The sequence below is a fragment of the Aptenodytes forsteri genome, unplaced genomic scaffold (assembly GCF_000699145.1).
Source record: "Aptenodytes forsteri isolate BGI_AS27 unplaced genomic scaffold, ASM69914v1 Scaffold224, whole genome shotgun sequence".
Classification (NCBI taxonomy): Eukaryota; Metazoa; Chordata; class Aves; order Sphenisciformes; family Spheniscidae; genus Aptenodytes; species Aptenodytes forsteri.
In genome coordinates, this window is record NW_008794879.1 from 834540 (window position 1) to 850497 (window position 15958).

At 46.6% G+C, this 15958-nt stretch overlaps 1 protein-coding gene across 1 annotated transcript in view; it reads right to left on the reverse strand.

The window, feature by feature from the left end:
- Positions 1 to 15958, reverse strand: part of LOC103895143 (metalloprotease TIKI1) — a 162745-nt gene that overhangs the window by 18907 nt on the left and 127880 nt on the right. Inside the window, exons 3-4 of the mRNA XM_009274662.2 lie at positions 8966 to 9112; positions 5969 to 6143 (exon numbers count right to left, since the gene is read on the reverse strand). Of these exons, the coding sequence (XP_009272937.1) occupies positions 5969 to 6143; positions 8966 to 9112 (322 nt within the window). The remainder of the gene's footprint in view (positions 1 to 5968; positions 6144 to 8965; positions 9113 to 15958) is intronic.

Consider the following 15958-nt stretch of genomic DNA (forward strand, 5'->3'; position numbering starts at 1 on the left):
GGGGGGAAAAAGACAGAAAAACCCCCAGCCAGTCCCTGGAGGTTTGAATCCATACAGTCTGAGTAATGTTAAATAAACGCATTCATTATTTCCTTTAGTAATTAGAAGAAATGGTAGCTGAAGAAGTTTTCACCATCATCCTTCTTTTCTTAGTGTTAATGGTGGCTTGCTAACATCCACTATACTTTAAAGCCTCAGAATGATGCTTTTTTCAGGAGCAGCAAAGAAAAAAGAGCTCTGAGAGAAAAAGGAATTTGCCAGTGTTTACAAGATTAAGACAACCGACTTCTGAAGTTGTCACATCAGCCAGCATCTCTCAGTGAAGTCAGTCATTTCATCCACAGGAATATAAGGCATCTTAGATCCCTCTATACTTCTTACTCATGAGCTGGCACTTCTGGAGTTTCTCAGCTGTTCAAAGAGGCAGGGAAGGGAATTTAAACTTGGCTCCTAGAAACTCTGGCTTCACCTGAGGCCTTGCCTGTCATAATAAAGTCAGGATCTCATGCCACTAAGTATACTTCCTCCTGCATAAAAAAACCCAAACCACGCTTTTGTTTTTCCTCTCTCTTATTCTTTCCCCCCTTCAACAGAAACCATAAGTAAGCTAAAGCAAACAAGCCATGCTCATTCTGGAATAAAAGTGACCATGCAGAAGGAAAGGCCATCTAGAGTTGAATCTGGTGAGAAACATCAAGGGAAACAAGGAATGCTTCTACTGATACCTCATCAGTAAAATGTAGACTAGATAAATGTCAGCCTAGTGCTGAAGGGGGCAGGAGACATGGTGACAAAGAATATGGGAAAGGCCAAGGTACTCAGTGCCATTGCCACCTTCTTTACTGGTAAAACCAACCTTCAGGAATCTCAGGTTCCTATGAATACAGGGAAAGTCCAGGGCAAAGAAGGTTCACCCTGGGTGGAGAAGGATCAGGTTAAGGAACATTCAAACAGACTGGACACGTACAAGTTCCGATCGGATACATCCACAGGAACTGTGGGAGTTTGCCAACATCACTGCGAGGCCACTCTCGATTATCTTTAAAAGGTGTGGCAATTGGGGAAGGTCCCTGAGGACCGGAATAAAGTAAGTATCACTCCTATCTTCAAGAAGGGCAAGAAGAAGGATCTGGGGAACTACAAACTGGTCAGCCACACCTCTATTCCTGGGGAAGGTGATGGAGCAAATTATCCCACAAGCCATTTCCAAATGTGTTAGGGATAAGCAGATGATTGGGACTGGTCAGTATGGATTTATGATGAGGGAATCTTGGCTCATGAAGTTCAGCAAACCAAGTCCTGCACCTGGGCAGGAATAGCTCCAGGCACCAGGATAGGCTGGGCACCAACTGGCTGAAGAGCAGCTTGGCAGAAAAGGATGTAGCATCCTGGTGGACATCAAGTTGACCTTAAGCCAGCAACATGCCCTTGTGGCAAAGAAGGCCAATGGCCTCCTGGGCTGGGTTAGGAGGAGTGTTGCCAGCAGATTGAGGGAGGTGATCCTTCCCTGCTCCTCAGTCCTGGTGACATACATCTGGGTCCAGTGTCTAGCTCTGGGTTCTTCAGTTCAAAAGAGATGTGGACATACTAGAGAGAGTCCAGCAAAGGGCCACAAAGATGATGAACAATTAGAGCATCTGTTATACGAGAAGAGGCTAAGAGAGCTGGGACTGTTCAGCCGGGAGAAGAGAAGGCTCAGGGAGGTATAATCAATGTATAAATACCTGATAGGAGGTTGCAAAATAGATGGAGCAGAACTTTTCTCAGTGGTACCCCATGAAAGGGGCACATCTGCCTCACAAGAGGCAATGAACACAAATTGATATACAGGAAATCCCACTTAAACGTAACAAAAAACTTCTTTACTGTGAGAGTGGTTAAAAACTAGAATAGGTTGCCCAGAGAGGTTCTGGAGTCTCCATCCTTGCAGATACTCAGAACCTGACCAGATTCAGTCCTAGGCAAACTGCTCTACATGATCCTGCTCTGAGCAGGGGGGTGGACCAGATGATCTCCAGAAATGCCCATCAGCTTCAACTATCCCGTGATTCTGTGAAGGTTTAGCCAGTAGGCAGCACCCTTGGAAGACCTGTACAAGTGGTAAAACCTTCCACAGCACAGTAGGACAATGCAGCCCTCTCTACGTCAATGTGCACCTCTTAGACAAAGCAGAAACCTATAGTGTTATCTAGCTGGCTGTTTATGGAATTCCATGGGCCATCACTTACTTTGGCTTAGCATTCAGATCCTGAATGCTCCAATTACAGTTCAGAGAAATTAAAATGCATATAGAAGGAAGGCTGCTTGTGAAAGATTATAGCTGGCTTTGCTTCACAAGTTCTTCCACTGGCAACAGGAAGTAGGTCTGGCTTGTAACTTTAGTGTCGCCATACAAAAAGGCCTGTCCACAATTAAGATAAAATCCTTACTGAACCTAGTGGAATGCTGCTGGCATTACCATCTCTCTCTTCCCATACTTTCCTCCAATTCCCTCAAACAGACTTATTTTGGCTTGAAACTTTCCATGTTTGCACTGTGGCCAGAAGCAAAGCTTTTTGGATAGTTTCAGCAAAATCTGTTATTTTTTTCCTGTCCACTTTTTGCAAGCTTAAATTACTTCCAAACAAAAACAGTTCCAGAAACGAGCTCTGACTGTGAAACATTTTCAACAGAATATAGGGGGAGTTTGTCTGATCTCTTAAAATGTAGTAAAAGCATAAAATACGCTAGGTCTAATGATCAAATTACAGTCCAAATTACCACATCATTCCATGTAGGAAATCAACATCTATAGACATACAGCTGTATTAAGACCTGGAAAGAGATATGAGCTTTTTTTGCACAATGTATTACACATCTCTAAACCACATCAATCCACTTGGAGTATAAAATAAATCATCAATCTTTTCTGATTTTCCCCCATTTAAAATAAAAATACAAAGAGTAGTTTAAATAACAAGAGGGAGTATTTGTAATACTGCAGTCACCCACAGACCATGACCTTGTTTGGATATAATTGATAATAAAAGTGTTTTTTTAATGGTGTTTGGTTAATGGAAAAAAATGAACTTTCCTTACAAGAAGCCTAGCCCTTTTAAAAATAAAAAGCACAGCGTGAAAAAATCTGGAAAGAAACAACTAAAAGTCTTCTCCCTCTTCTAACCTGGAAACCCTTCCATATCCTACTACCATTCTAACACAGCCTCGTCCTGCAGTTTATCAGCCACTGCTGGGACATACTTTTTTCACTGGTGGCCAGAAGAAGGAAAACCACAATGCAGTGATGATTTAGTCCCATTCCTATAGCCTTTCTTTCTCTCCTCGTCTTCTACCTTCTGCTGCAGCTCATTCTAACCTGCTTTGTGCGGGTACTTTCCTGGAACCCTTTTTCGGTAATTAACAACAGTACAATACTCAAGCAATGCTCAAAACTGAACACAAAACATTTGTTCACCTTCACTGCTTGCTGGCATAAAAATAAATCTTGCACATAATTATCTATCACATACAGCAATCTGGATAAGCAAAAGGCTAAATTAGCTTGCCGGAAAACAATAAAAGCTAAAAGCCTGCACTCGTATTTGTAATGTGCACTCAAAAAACCTCAGAACTGTGCAGAAATGGATCTGTTTTCTGCATTATATCCTGTGATATTACTTATCTCATTTAGACAATTAATATGAAACAAATAAAAAAAAAAAAGAAACCCCCATGCAGTCAAACAAGGGGATAATGAGGAATTGTGCTGCTAAAAGTGGGAGGCTAGCACTGTCCTCTGAGCAGACCTATTTGGAAGAGCAGATGAGAACAGAGACCGGACAGGTATCAAAGCCAGAGTGTAATTAGAGACAATTTCAAAGTTGATCTAGAGTCCCCAGAGAAGACAGAGAACCTGTCTGGATTCAAAAGTATGATGAAAAAGCATGAGAAGAGCATGCCTGGTGCTTGGAGATCAAGCCATGTGCACATAAGTCACACATCAAGGGTGTTCATATAGGCCCAAGGCCCCAGGCAGCGCTGCAGTATAGCAGTGTTGGTTGAATCCTTACTCTGCTCTACTGGAAGAGGCAATCAGGGGACAAAGAAGGGGGCAACTGGGAAAAGGAAAATAAGAGGAAGGAGGAAAGCAAGAATCCAGAAAGCCTGGGAAGGGTTTTATGACTGTCATGAAGGTTGAGGACAAGAGAGATTGGGAAGGACAGGGATCTGTACTGCTCCTGCAGTGCTTCTGGGCTCTGGGGCAGAGCTCTGCACAGTAATGACAATGAAAACAGTCTGGGGCAGAAGAGTGGGAAGAGAAGGAAATTGATGGGAGGGAAGACAAATGTCACAAAAGCATCTTAAAGACATGTGATTTGTCCAATGCAGCTGCTGGAATGCAGCGTGTGTGTGCAAGGAGGGTAAGAGGCTCTTGCTCTCTTCTCTCAAAGGATCCTGCTCCTGGGACAGGGCAGACTCAGAGTGACACTTGCATCCACATCTGTCCATTTGCATGGGCTGCTCGTCGCTCAGTTGTGACCCAGTTACTGGAGCCCCAACATCTGTGATTAGCTCCTGACAGAAGACTACCTACCTGCAATGGATGCAACTGGCACTCAGGGCTGACATATGCGCTGGTCAGGAACATCAGTCCAGCAGGGACAAGTGTGATGAGAACAACATCAGCAGTGGAGTACAGCAAAGCTCTGGTCTTAGCTTACAGACAGACATGACCAAAATCTGCATAACCTGCACCTGCTTCACTGTCCTTCGTGACAGGGACAGTGAAGTCAGTGAAGTATCAGTGCACAGAACAATGATTCTGCAGGAAGATAGCACGTTACAATCTTCACGCGTGCCTGAACAGACATTATCAGCCACCTTTCATTACCTCCCTGCCCTCACACACAGGAACCTTGTTATGTTAAGTTTGTAACCACAACTCCCTGCTGCAAGTGAGGAGATTCTCACAGACTTTGAATACCAATGCTTTCAGAGTGTTTAAGTAAATACTTCCCTTGCCTTGTCTAAATCTTCCATCCTCACTAAAGCAATAGCCACTGATACCGGAAAACATCACACAGATCCTGACACCAGTTTCAGTTCTCCCCCTTTCCCAAGGCCCATATGGTTCATGGTGGAGGGGATGCGATACTTCTCTGGGAATTAGCACTTGTCTTTTCAAACACCAGTCCTCACTTCTTCCCTTCCCTGGAGCTAGAACAAATTACAGGAGTCATGGCAAACCAATCCTGTTTACACCCTCCACCCAGCCCTAGTCTGAAGTGTGGGTGTTAACCTCACTGAGCTGGATGTGCCTATAGATTCCTTCTGGCTACTAAGAGGCAGAAAATGGAGTAGGTTTTCCCCATCTAGTCCCAATCCTCTGCTCCAAAACAGTGGCAGAAAAAATTTCCTTGTATTTGTGGAAGCACAGTGAAAAAGGTAAGGAGCTGCAGCAGGAAGAGAAAGGTGAAAGCGTGCCTTGCCTCTCCCCTTGCATTTATTGAGCCCCTTAGATTGACATGATTTGGCATGTTATTCTTTTGGATGTGTTCTTGAAAGGTTTATTCAAGCACTGGTGCAACCTCTGATTGCTGCCTTTCATCTCAGCTCCCTATTTCTCCTACTTTTCTGCCTTGGTTGGCCAGTGCATAAACACGTACATCTGAGATCTGTTCCTTTTGTGTATGCACTGTAGTTGGTTCAGTATTTTTGGCTATGCATTAACTAATAAGTCTGTAACTAATAAATATTGCAATCAATGCATACACCGTGAGCTCTTTGCAAACTGAAGAAAAACACTCTCCTACACTGAAAAAGTTTTCTTACTAGGATACAACTATCAGGACAAAGCTGTGTTCTGTATTTTTTTTACCACCATGGTAAAATTACTGACCCTTCTTTAAAACGAGGCAAGCATTTGTAAAAAGTTTCTAACAGATGTGGGAAGAATGTGTTCAGGTTGAAGGGCACCTCAATCACATACCAGCTCCAAATGCAAAGAAGAAACTCTTGTCTGGGTACTCTTCCAGCAGGTCCTTCACCCTCCTCCCCATTCGCTCATTTCGCTTGTAGATGAGCTCCTGACGGAAGTAGCTGTCTATCTCTTGGGCAGTAACGCGTTCATGGGCCGGAAGTGTAGCATTAATGAAATTTGGGACCTAAGGTAGGAAAAAAAAATGTCTTCAAGAAAGGGGCATTTATTTCACAGGCAGCCATCATGCACAGGCATTTTGCTACATCACTGCATGTGGCAATCACCTTGTCCCTCAAAGCACATCCAGTAGGACAAAACCCAAAGAAAGCTAAAAAATTACTCAGCGAACTTCTAATAATACACAGTGCTTCATTTCTCTCAACATATCATTTTATAAGCCAGCCAGCTGAATTTTTTTTGATGCAAAGTCAACTAATACTCTCAGTTTGTCACACCATAGATCCCAAATCCTCATTGCAGCTGAAGAAAGTAAGTATTTGCCCCTGGCTATCTTTAGCTACATACCTCTTCCTTAAATTGCTATAGGAATGACATAACTATAATGATAATTACACTCTTCTAAGAGAGTTTGACTGGTTATCAGACCCCTCAGGCCATCAAAGGACAACTGTGCAATTTGAACTAGTTAACAAAAACATCCCCAAACTTTCCAAAAGAAAGAGGGCCAGATTTTGTCAGGAAAGAAAGTATTACCACCTCCAGTTCCCCTGTCCTCAAAGTATCTTTTAAAATACTAGCCTCCTCCCCTGGCGCCCCCAGGACAGCTGTGGCTGCACACTACCCTGACCTCTTGCTAGTGGAGACAAACATGGGCCTGGAGTTGCAGCCATCCTGGCTTCTTGACAAGTAGCTTTGGGCATTGCAGCTATGGGAACTGCTAAGGAAAGGGCCTGCAAGCAGTGGTTTCTGGGGAGCAGAGCCGCTAAGCCAGGTGCTTTCCCTTGCAAGGCTGCAGCTCTGGACCCACTCAGAAACTATTACCAACTCTTTCCAAAGGGTTCTTAGCCCACAGTGGATCACCTACTGGGCAAGCATGGGGTCAAATACAATTTACAGAGAAGTTTTGCTCAAAAACATAATCTGATAGTGTTGCAGGCTATTACTATTCAGCTCTGCTGTGAGGAAGACTGCCCTGCAGTGGAGCCCCTCGTGTAAGTAAAGGGCACTTGCTCCCACAGAGACATGCATGTCTCGGCAAGAGCTGTTCTCTCCAAGGACCTCAAGGCAACGTCATTTGTCTGCAGTCTGTAACACCTCAGCAGAATAGTGATGCAGCATCTGTACTTCTCCTTTGAGAAGCCCTTTGAAATCTATGAATGAAGTGCACTGTGTAAGAGCTAAGCAGTGTTAACTACCAGGTTGCCTGCACCTGCAGGCTGAAGAGTGTGCAGGACAGGAAGCTAACAACACGCGCGGAAAGCTCAGTGCCGGAGAAGCAAGGGTTAGTATGACAGTATTTCCAGCTCTGCCGCACTGCACCGTATATATCAAAAGGCCATAGGAAAATGGTTATTCAGCAGGGAAAGCCCAGGTACCAACACCCTCTTGTTCAGCGCTGCAAAGATAGAGCCTACGTTTTCATTGATGTGCACGAATTGCCAGGCAGTACCTCATGGACAAGAATAGAGAGACCTGATGTCTCAGTCTGAGGTTAGCTAATCTAACAGCCCAAACAGGCCAAATTGGTCCCTGCTGGGCATTTTCTCGTGGTTTAAAGATCAGAGCATTGCATTCCACTGTGCTGCTTAGGAAACCGTCTCCATAAACCAAGTGTGTGAGGCCTCAGAAGGTTTTCTTTTCCTTAACATTCAGTCTAAATCTATCTTTTCTTTGTTTCACTCCATTTCTCTTCTTTGGGCCTTGCCCACAGTACACAATCATACTGAAAGGGGATGTTAAAAAGCTTGCAACTTGCCCAGCCTTACACAAGCCTCCCAGTCATGAGTGCATTTCTCTGTCGTTATTTGCACAAAAGAGCCTGCTGCTGCTCTCTGTTGGCGCTAAGTTCGCTCATACCTAAGCTAGCATAATTCCACAGGATCCTTAAGAAAATAAAGGATTAACTCATAGAGCTTTAACACTAAAGCAAACACGGCACTTGCCCAAAAGGGAAAGGCAGGTGCGCTTTTGCTGCTTGCATGCAGCAAGACAGGGGTGAAGTGGTGCAGATTCCTGGGACAAGGAGGCGCAGGAAAGCGGATGCGCCAGGGAGCCAGCGATGTGCCCTTGGCCCTTGCCTGCAAAGGGCCTGCCTGAGGAGAGACGAGCGTGAGTGAGACGGGGGTTAGCGCTACGGGGACATGTGCATAGTACAAGGGCTGCAGTGGCAAGACTCACTTGAGAAGTGTCATGGTTGAAGATGATGGAGCTGAGGTCCCCACAGTTGTAATGCTTGATAAGGTCTTCTGTCGTATAGGGGATCTGGAAACTGCCTGCTCGGAGGCTCTCCTGCTGCAAGAGAGTCTGATTCAAAGCAAAGACCACCTGAGGGAGGGGGAGAGGGAGGAAAAGACAGAGTTCCTGGTGAGTTCTTATCTTGCCCCTTGAGAAGGTCACAGACATACAGCTGCCCGCCAGGGGCTCTCTGAAGCTGCTCCCACTCCAAGGAAGTGGTGCATTCCTGGGACAAGGAGGCGCAGGAAAGCGGATGCGCCAGGGAGCCAGCGATGTGCCCTTGGCCCTTGCCTGCAAAGGGCCTGCCTGAGGAGAGACGAGCGTGAGTGAGACGGGGGTTAGCGCTACGGGGACATGTGCATAGTACAAGGGCTGCAGTGGCAAGACTCACTTGAGAAGTGTCATGGTTGAAGATGATGGAGCTGAGGTCCCCACAGTTGTAATGGAAAGCGGATGCGCCAGGGAGCCAGCGATGTGCCCTTGGCCCTTGCCTGCAAAGGGCCTGCCTGAGGAGAGACGAGCGTGAGTGAGACGGGGGTTAGCGCTACGGGGACATGTGCATAGTACAAGGGCTGCAGTGGCAAGACTCACTTGAGAAGTGTCATGGTTGAAGATGATGGAGCTGAGGTCCCCACAGTTGTAATGCTTGATAAGGTCTTCTGTCGTATAGGGGATCTGGAAACTGCCTGCTCGGAGGCTCTCCTGCTGCAAGAGAGTCTGATTCAAAGCAAAGACCACCTGAGGGAGGGGGAGAGGGAGGAAAAGACAGAGTTCCTGGTGAGTTCTTATCTTGCCCCTTGAGAAGGTCACAGACATACAGCTGCCCGCCAGGGGCTCTCTGAAGCTGCTCCCACTCCAAGCGCGCCAGTCCATGTGTCGCCAACCCACGCCTCCTCCAGGTCTGCAGATACTCATGCCTCAGGTCCTACTGGCCTGCTCACAGGGAACTGGCTCACCACACGTAATTCCAGGAGGTTTTGCCCATGACAAGAATAATATAGAAGATACAAAGGGGCAGACTGAAATAGGGGCAATCTTGCTCCCCTAGACGACAGTTTGCCTGACCACCATAGAGCCCTAGGGCCTGACGGACTCCTATCCCCACAGCTCCTCAGCCACCTACCTAAATTAAGCATGGCTTCTCCTTGTTTGCCCTTTCTTCCTCATCCACAAGGAACATTAATGCTGTCATTCCCTGCTTTGTGTCTCCTTCTCCCACACACACTATTTATTTCAGGCAGGAACGGCTCTTCGGAGCAGGCCAGGGAAGGATGGCAGCTGCCAGGGGACGCAAGCAGCCACCCTCCCTGCAGGTGAAGTCTGAGGGCAGCGGCCCTGCAGCAGCCCAGCACTCTCCCCGGCTGACTGCCTCTGCAGGCATGGTGGCTGTTGCTGCCCACGTTCCCTCCTCCTCCTCCTCAGCGCTCACCTGGGAACGCAAACACTCCCATTCCCACACCTCAACCAGCGTGGCTGCCACAGCTCCTACCCCCAGGGAGCCTCTCCCTTGACCGGAAAGGGAGAAGATCAGCAGAGGTCTCCTCCAGGTGTTGCTGCTTCCCCACCTCCAACACAGCATGGCTCTCCCAGGGTGGTGGCCTCAGGGCCTGACCCAGAAAGAGCTGCTGCTCCAGCTGCCTGCTGCCTGTGGCAATGCACACCCCATGAGGATGACCGCCACTTAAAAGGCACAAGAGAGCAGTTTGGAGCAATGCTTGACAGGGTCCTCTGGAGCCAAACAGATGATGCAGCACCTCTGTACCTCTCCCCTCGCTGCTCCAGCCACTGCAGCAGGCAGCCACCAAGCCCTGGAAAGGCACAGAGCCAGGGAAGGACTTGGGGCAGAAACTCCCCAAGCTAAGCATGGGATGCCAGTGGGCACACTGGTGGGGCATGGAGCTGGTTACTCGCCTGCACAAACAACGGCTCTCCATCAGCGTGTGGCAAGTAAAACACTGCCATCTCTCCTGAACACAGCGGTTACTCAAGCTACCACTGGTTTGGACACCAAGACTAGACAACTGTAACAAGCCTTCCTACTACCTACTGGTTTATTTTTTTTATTTCTTAAGGAAGTAAGCTGAGAGATACTGCTGAGATCTTGAAACACATTTCAAAAGTTATTCTTGGGAGGGTTATTTTCCAAGCTCTGGTGACTCTCTGCAGCCTGATCAGGGCTCTGTGTAATTAACCCCTCCTGAATATTTGTCTCGAACACTGCCAAAAGCACTCTGGAACTGGAGGTATTCACCAACACCATGAAACTCACACATGAGTAAGCATACTCTTAATTCACTGAGATAATGTGAACCAAATCTTGGAATTACAGGACAGGGCAGATGGGGGAACGAACAGCTGCAGTTTGCCCTCCCCCAGCACAACAACCTGTCTCCTACAGAAAGGTGCAGGTCCCACCAAACTTTAAATCATGCTGTCCCCACTACAGCTAGAGCTGCCCGTCTGGATCCAAACCACTGCGTATTTAACCGAATATGAAAGCACGTAACTTAGCATTAGTTCTGGAAGCGTGTTCATGAATAGCAACATTCACTTCCATCTCATGTTTTTAAAAAGGGCAAGAATTCACTTTGTTGGTACACACTGCACCTGATTAAAAGAATACCTGCAGGTAGACACTCAGGAAAGTTACATCAAACTAACCAGTGGCCATCTTGCAAAGGACCTCTGCTCAGTTTGGTAGTAAATTTAACAAAAACAAATTGAAACCACTTTATATCTGAACAAAAGTTTGCATGCAGGCTGGGGTTTATTGCACTCCGAAGCCATCATTTTCCATTTGTTTGGCTTCACTTCCCACAAAGAGAAGCCCTAATGGATGTTAATGACCAGACGAGATTCACTGAGAGACAAGCCAAATCCATGCTGAAAATGTGGGGTTTCTACAGCCAGGACTGCTAGGTCATGCCAGGAAAATCTCGTATGTACAATCAGTCCAGCCAAAAGCACTTCCATGGGAATGGCTTATTTTGTAAATTATTTGACTACCATAGCAGCATCTGCTTAGACAATTTACCATTAAAGCAATACGGCCCTTTCTAGACTCTGCAGCCTCTGAAACATTGACCAGACACTCCCTGTCCACAGAGCAGGAATGACCTGTGATGGTCTCCTGAGCTGGTCGGGTAGCTCTGCCTCAATGTAGAGTAAGCGTATTAACGAGGTTTTGCAATCTTTACCATTTGATTTTCATCCAAACACAAACCAGCAGAGGGTACTGACTTCTGGGGAGAAAACACCAGCCTGCTGGGTGAGACGTGAGAACAAAGCAAACCTTCCTCACTTTGCTGTACTCCCACAGCCTGCACTCCTGCTGTCGCTTGCTCTGCATGCTACACTCTGCTCCACACACACCTCTTCCCTGCTCCCTTGCAGTGTGCTTCAGGTGAAACAGATTCAGTCTTTCCTCCAAACAGACCTGGCCTGGACCGTAGCAGCCAGGTCGAGCCACACAGGCATCTTCCTTCTTCATGCCCACCCACTGGCCATAAGAAACTAGCACACAGTAAAGTGCAAACAGCTAAATAAATCTGTCTCAAGAGCACAGTTTAAAACTGCAATGACTACCTGCAGTTATGGAGGATTACTGCACATGTTTACACAGGAATAGAGGCAACTCAGCACTCCCTCCCCTCGTATTTCTAAATTCTCTGCTGGCATGACACAAAGCTGTCCTGGTGAGGCAGCTTTGGCAGCTCTCTAGTCTTTGCTAAGAGTACATCTTTCTGGTGTGGAGGTGGGAGACTTGATACTGGACACGTGAAGAAATCTCAGGATGGCAGCAGCTGAAGGGCTTGCCTGCTCAGCTGGGGAAGCACAAAAGACCTTTCATAATGAGGTGGTTCATGTTTCACCTCAAAGAACAAACAAAGCGTCCAAGCTCACTGCCCAAGACTCTTACACCCCATCCCAACCATGACTGTCTGGGGATAGAGCATCCAGCAGGCTGCCATGGACCCCACAGCCTGGTCAGTGGGTTTGCATGGCACTGCATGGGCCGTTTCTCTTTGGCACAGAGGACTACAGAGGGCTGTTCCCTGCCACATGACATTTCCCCATTTGGATCTAGACCTGCATCCTATCACTGTGCATAGCACCTGAGAGAGAAGTCACACAAGAACCACCTGAAGCCCACCCAGAGAGGGGACTTTCACCTTGGCATTGTGAGGGACAGAGGTGGTCTCAGCTCCTTTGATGACAGCAGCAGCAGCCCAAGTCCCTCCGCACCATTCTCAAGCACGCACTGGGAGCAAGAAAAGTCAAGATATGACAAATGGGCAGAAATCAAAAAAGCATCAATGTCCTTGACAATTAGCCCTCCCTAATGAGTTACGGTAACTCATGTCATCAGGCTTTGCACAGCTGGAGGGCAGGAGATGCTATTGCCAAAAATACTCTCCACATCAGCTGGTCTGAACAGAATGGTGGCATCTGCTGGAGGGGGATCATGGCACACCTACTGAACAACTACACAGGATTACGATTTCGCGTCAGTGTGTGTGTAGAGCCTCTCAAAGGAATGTGATAGCTTCTCTCCATTTCTGTATCACTTGTACCTTCTTAGGGGAAGTGTAACTCCCTGGCAGAAAGAGAAGGGGTGTGGGGTAAAGAGGGAGGAGCTGTTTGCAATACCGGGTGTTGCTTAAAGCTGTGCCCTGGTGAGAAGGTTATCTTTAGTAAATATTAATGGATAAACACTGTCAGGATCTCAAGACAAGGAAGATTCCTGAACCTACTGTTCTTAAAGGATTTAATTTGCTGAGGTGGGTCTTGCTCAAAGGTTGATAACTCTTATCTGTCATTACTTCTCAAAGAAAACATTAGACTAGGTGCAAAGTGATACTTAAGGAAGACCACAGCCATCAAACTCTGCAGATTGGATCCCAGTCTTGTTTATCAGACATGAAAAGCTGAAGAAAGTCGACAGAGCATGAGAAGCAGGGAGCAGATCAGCAGTTGATCTGCAACTGCTATATTTGCTTGGCACAAATGCTGCTTGCCTTCCTAGCTCTCCATTCAATCCTGCAGACCCTTAATTTCTAGTAAGTCCAAGAAGTTAAGAAGACAACAGAAAAGAAGGAAAGGTTGAAGAGAAATTTTTAATTTTGCTTAGAAATCAAAACCAAGAATTTGTGCTGAGCTGAGCTCCCCCAACAAATGGTACAGAAAGTATGCATCTGTTTCCAGGTATCTCTTGCATTGCACTGTGTTTTACTAATTCCAAAATCTTTCCTGTGTTGGAATCCACAGAAATCACTCCACATTCATCCTTCTTGCAAAACAGTTCTTCCTTACTTCATACCTCCCCCCCCAGCAACTCTACCCTACTCTGCTCCATTAAGTGTATTCATACGAGCATCAAAGCATCTCCTGAAAAGATGTATTCGGAGAACAAAAGTAACAAGTTTATTAGAAAGGGATTTTTTTCCTCCCACCTCCCATTTCCACTGTGATCTCTCTGTCTTCCCCCAACCCTCTCCCTTTTTGTACTGTGGAAAAAATCGATTAAGCTCTCTGGTATACATATTGCTGCAAGCCTCATTCTCCTCCTGGAGATTTCTTCAGCTGTCAGGAGACACTTGTCCCCTTTGCTAGTATTGTTGGAGTGGCCTGCTAGGCTAAGGGGGTGGGGAAAATGGGGTTAGAGTCCGGCAGATGCCTTTTTTGTCAAAGACAAAAGACCCCCTGCCATCCTCTCCACTTTTCAGCACTTTCATCCACACTGGATCAAAGTACTATTCTGCATATGAAAGGAACTTGGCATTATGCGCCTCAAATTAGCCTATCGCCATCCTGCTAGCCTCCAAGTCTTCCAAACAAAGGCGCTCACATCTGTTCCATCATTTGCCTCATCTTCTGTTTTTTTTTTCTCTCCGCTCTCAGTTTTTGAGGGCCATTCAGCCCCTTGAATTATAGTCTGGGGGAGCATCTTCCTTGCTCTGGGATCGCTCAGCCGGACAATTTGCTTTTAATTGTCTTAAGGAATCACGGGCTGCTTTCGGGCCCTTCCCAACAACTAACTGCATCCATTATGGCTTCCATTCAGCCTCTTCAGTCAATTCTTTCCCTCTTCCTCCTCCTTCTCAAAAGTGAGTTTCTCTCCTTGCTCTTCTCCTGGAGGAGACCATTGCTTCTCTGGGCCAGTGAACACTACTGCCCCAAATCAAAGCGAGCCTCAAATCAAATGCATCATGACTATGAAAGTCAATAATCCTCCTTTGTCATGGTAATGGTCCAGCAGGCCATGTGCTGAGAAGAAAGAGGGATTCCTCGCTCCAATGTGACGCAGCTCCTTAGATGTCTGGTGCCCATGCCACAGCTGCCTTCGAGGCAAAGTTGGGACCGGCCTTCTCAGAGCCTGGAAACCTGAACCCAACTGCCATGGGGAGCCCTGCAAACACCAGCCTGCACACACAAGCAGGAGAAGTCCAATTTTGGCAGGGGCTGAGGATACCAATAGGAGATTTAACCCACCATCTGCAGCCTTCAGAGGAGCCTAAGTCACTTTCAGGGCTGTTGCACCAGGCTGTTGCTCCCTGTGGCCCCTGCAACAAGCTTTTGTAACGAAGAGAGAAAAAGGAAGCAACTTCCCAAACTTCGACCACTTTTGTGAGAAAGATTGGATTCAGGTGACTAGAAGAGAAAGGTTATCCAAGGGACTCACCCAGAGGACAAGAGACGAACAGTACAAGTCACTGAAACAGAAGAAAACGGAAACTATCCTAGGTTATCTACGAGCTACAAGTTTCCCATGGGCTTGGTTTTTATTTATGGCTTTTGTTCTCAAAAGCCAGCATGGCAAGCAGAGGGAGCACCTCATCTCTAGCACAATCATCCAAGGCACTTAGATGACACTCTGTTTGCCTCAAATCAGACACACAGATGCTGGCAGAGGTAATGGAAGTGAAGAATTTGGTCTTTGGTCTGCTGACAACAAACTCACCCTGGCACATCAGGCGCCAGATTCTTGCAGCGTGTCTTTCCAGAACTGAAAAAAAAGACACTCTGAAGGTTTTGGTTGTTATCTGAGATTTATATGGGAATACACAAGCCAACACTTCTCCAACTAGGAAGTATAAAAACAAGGGACTTCCAATAATTTATCAGGCACTTCTGAAGCAGTGAATGAATTTATCATCCTCCTCTTGATGCAGGAGGATCGTAGATAATGCTGAATCAGGGGAACACTGCTTACAGCACTGCTGGAAGAAGTATAACTCATTTACTTGTAACAGACTGCATTAATACATAGCCTTTTGTCTGAGTAATTTACACTGATTTACAGGCTTTTATGTTTCCACTGACAGCAGGAGAAATAAACACCCCACTATGTGCTGAACGTGGAATAAGACCAGCAGTGGAATAGATCGTTCCCATTTCACAGGTCAGCTTGCAGTTCACAGTGGGACACCTTCATGACCTTGCTGGGACTTGCTTCTGTCCTTCTATAGGGCTAAGAGTGTTGTTATGAACCTGCTGCTGCACCTAGTCCCTGAGAACTCTCCATCTAAGTAAGTGCTCATTGGGGTTCCTCCTTGTGCTGCAGGAATGCCTCAAGCTTTCATG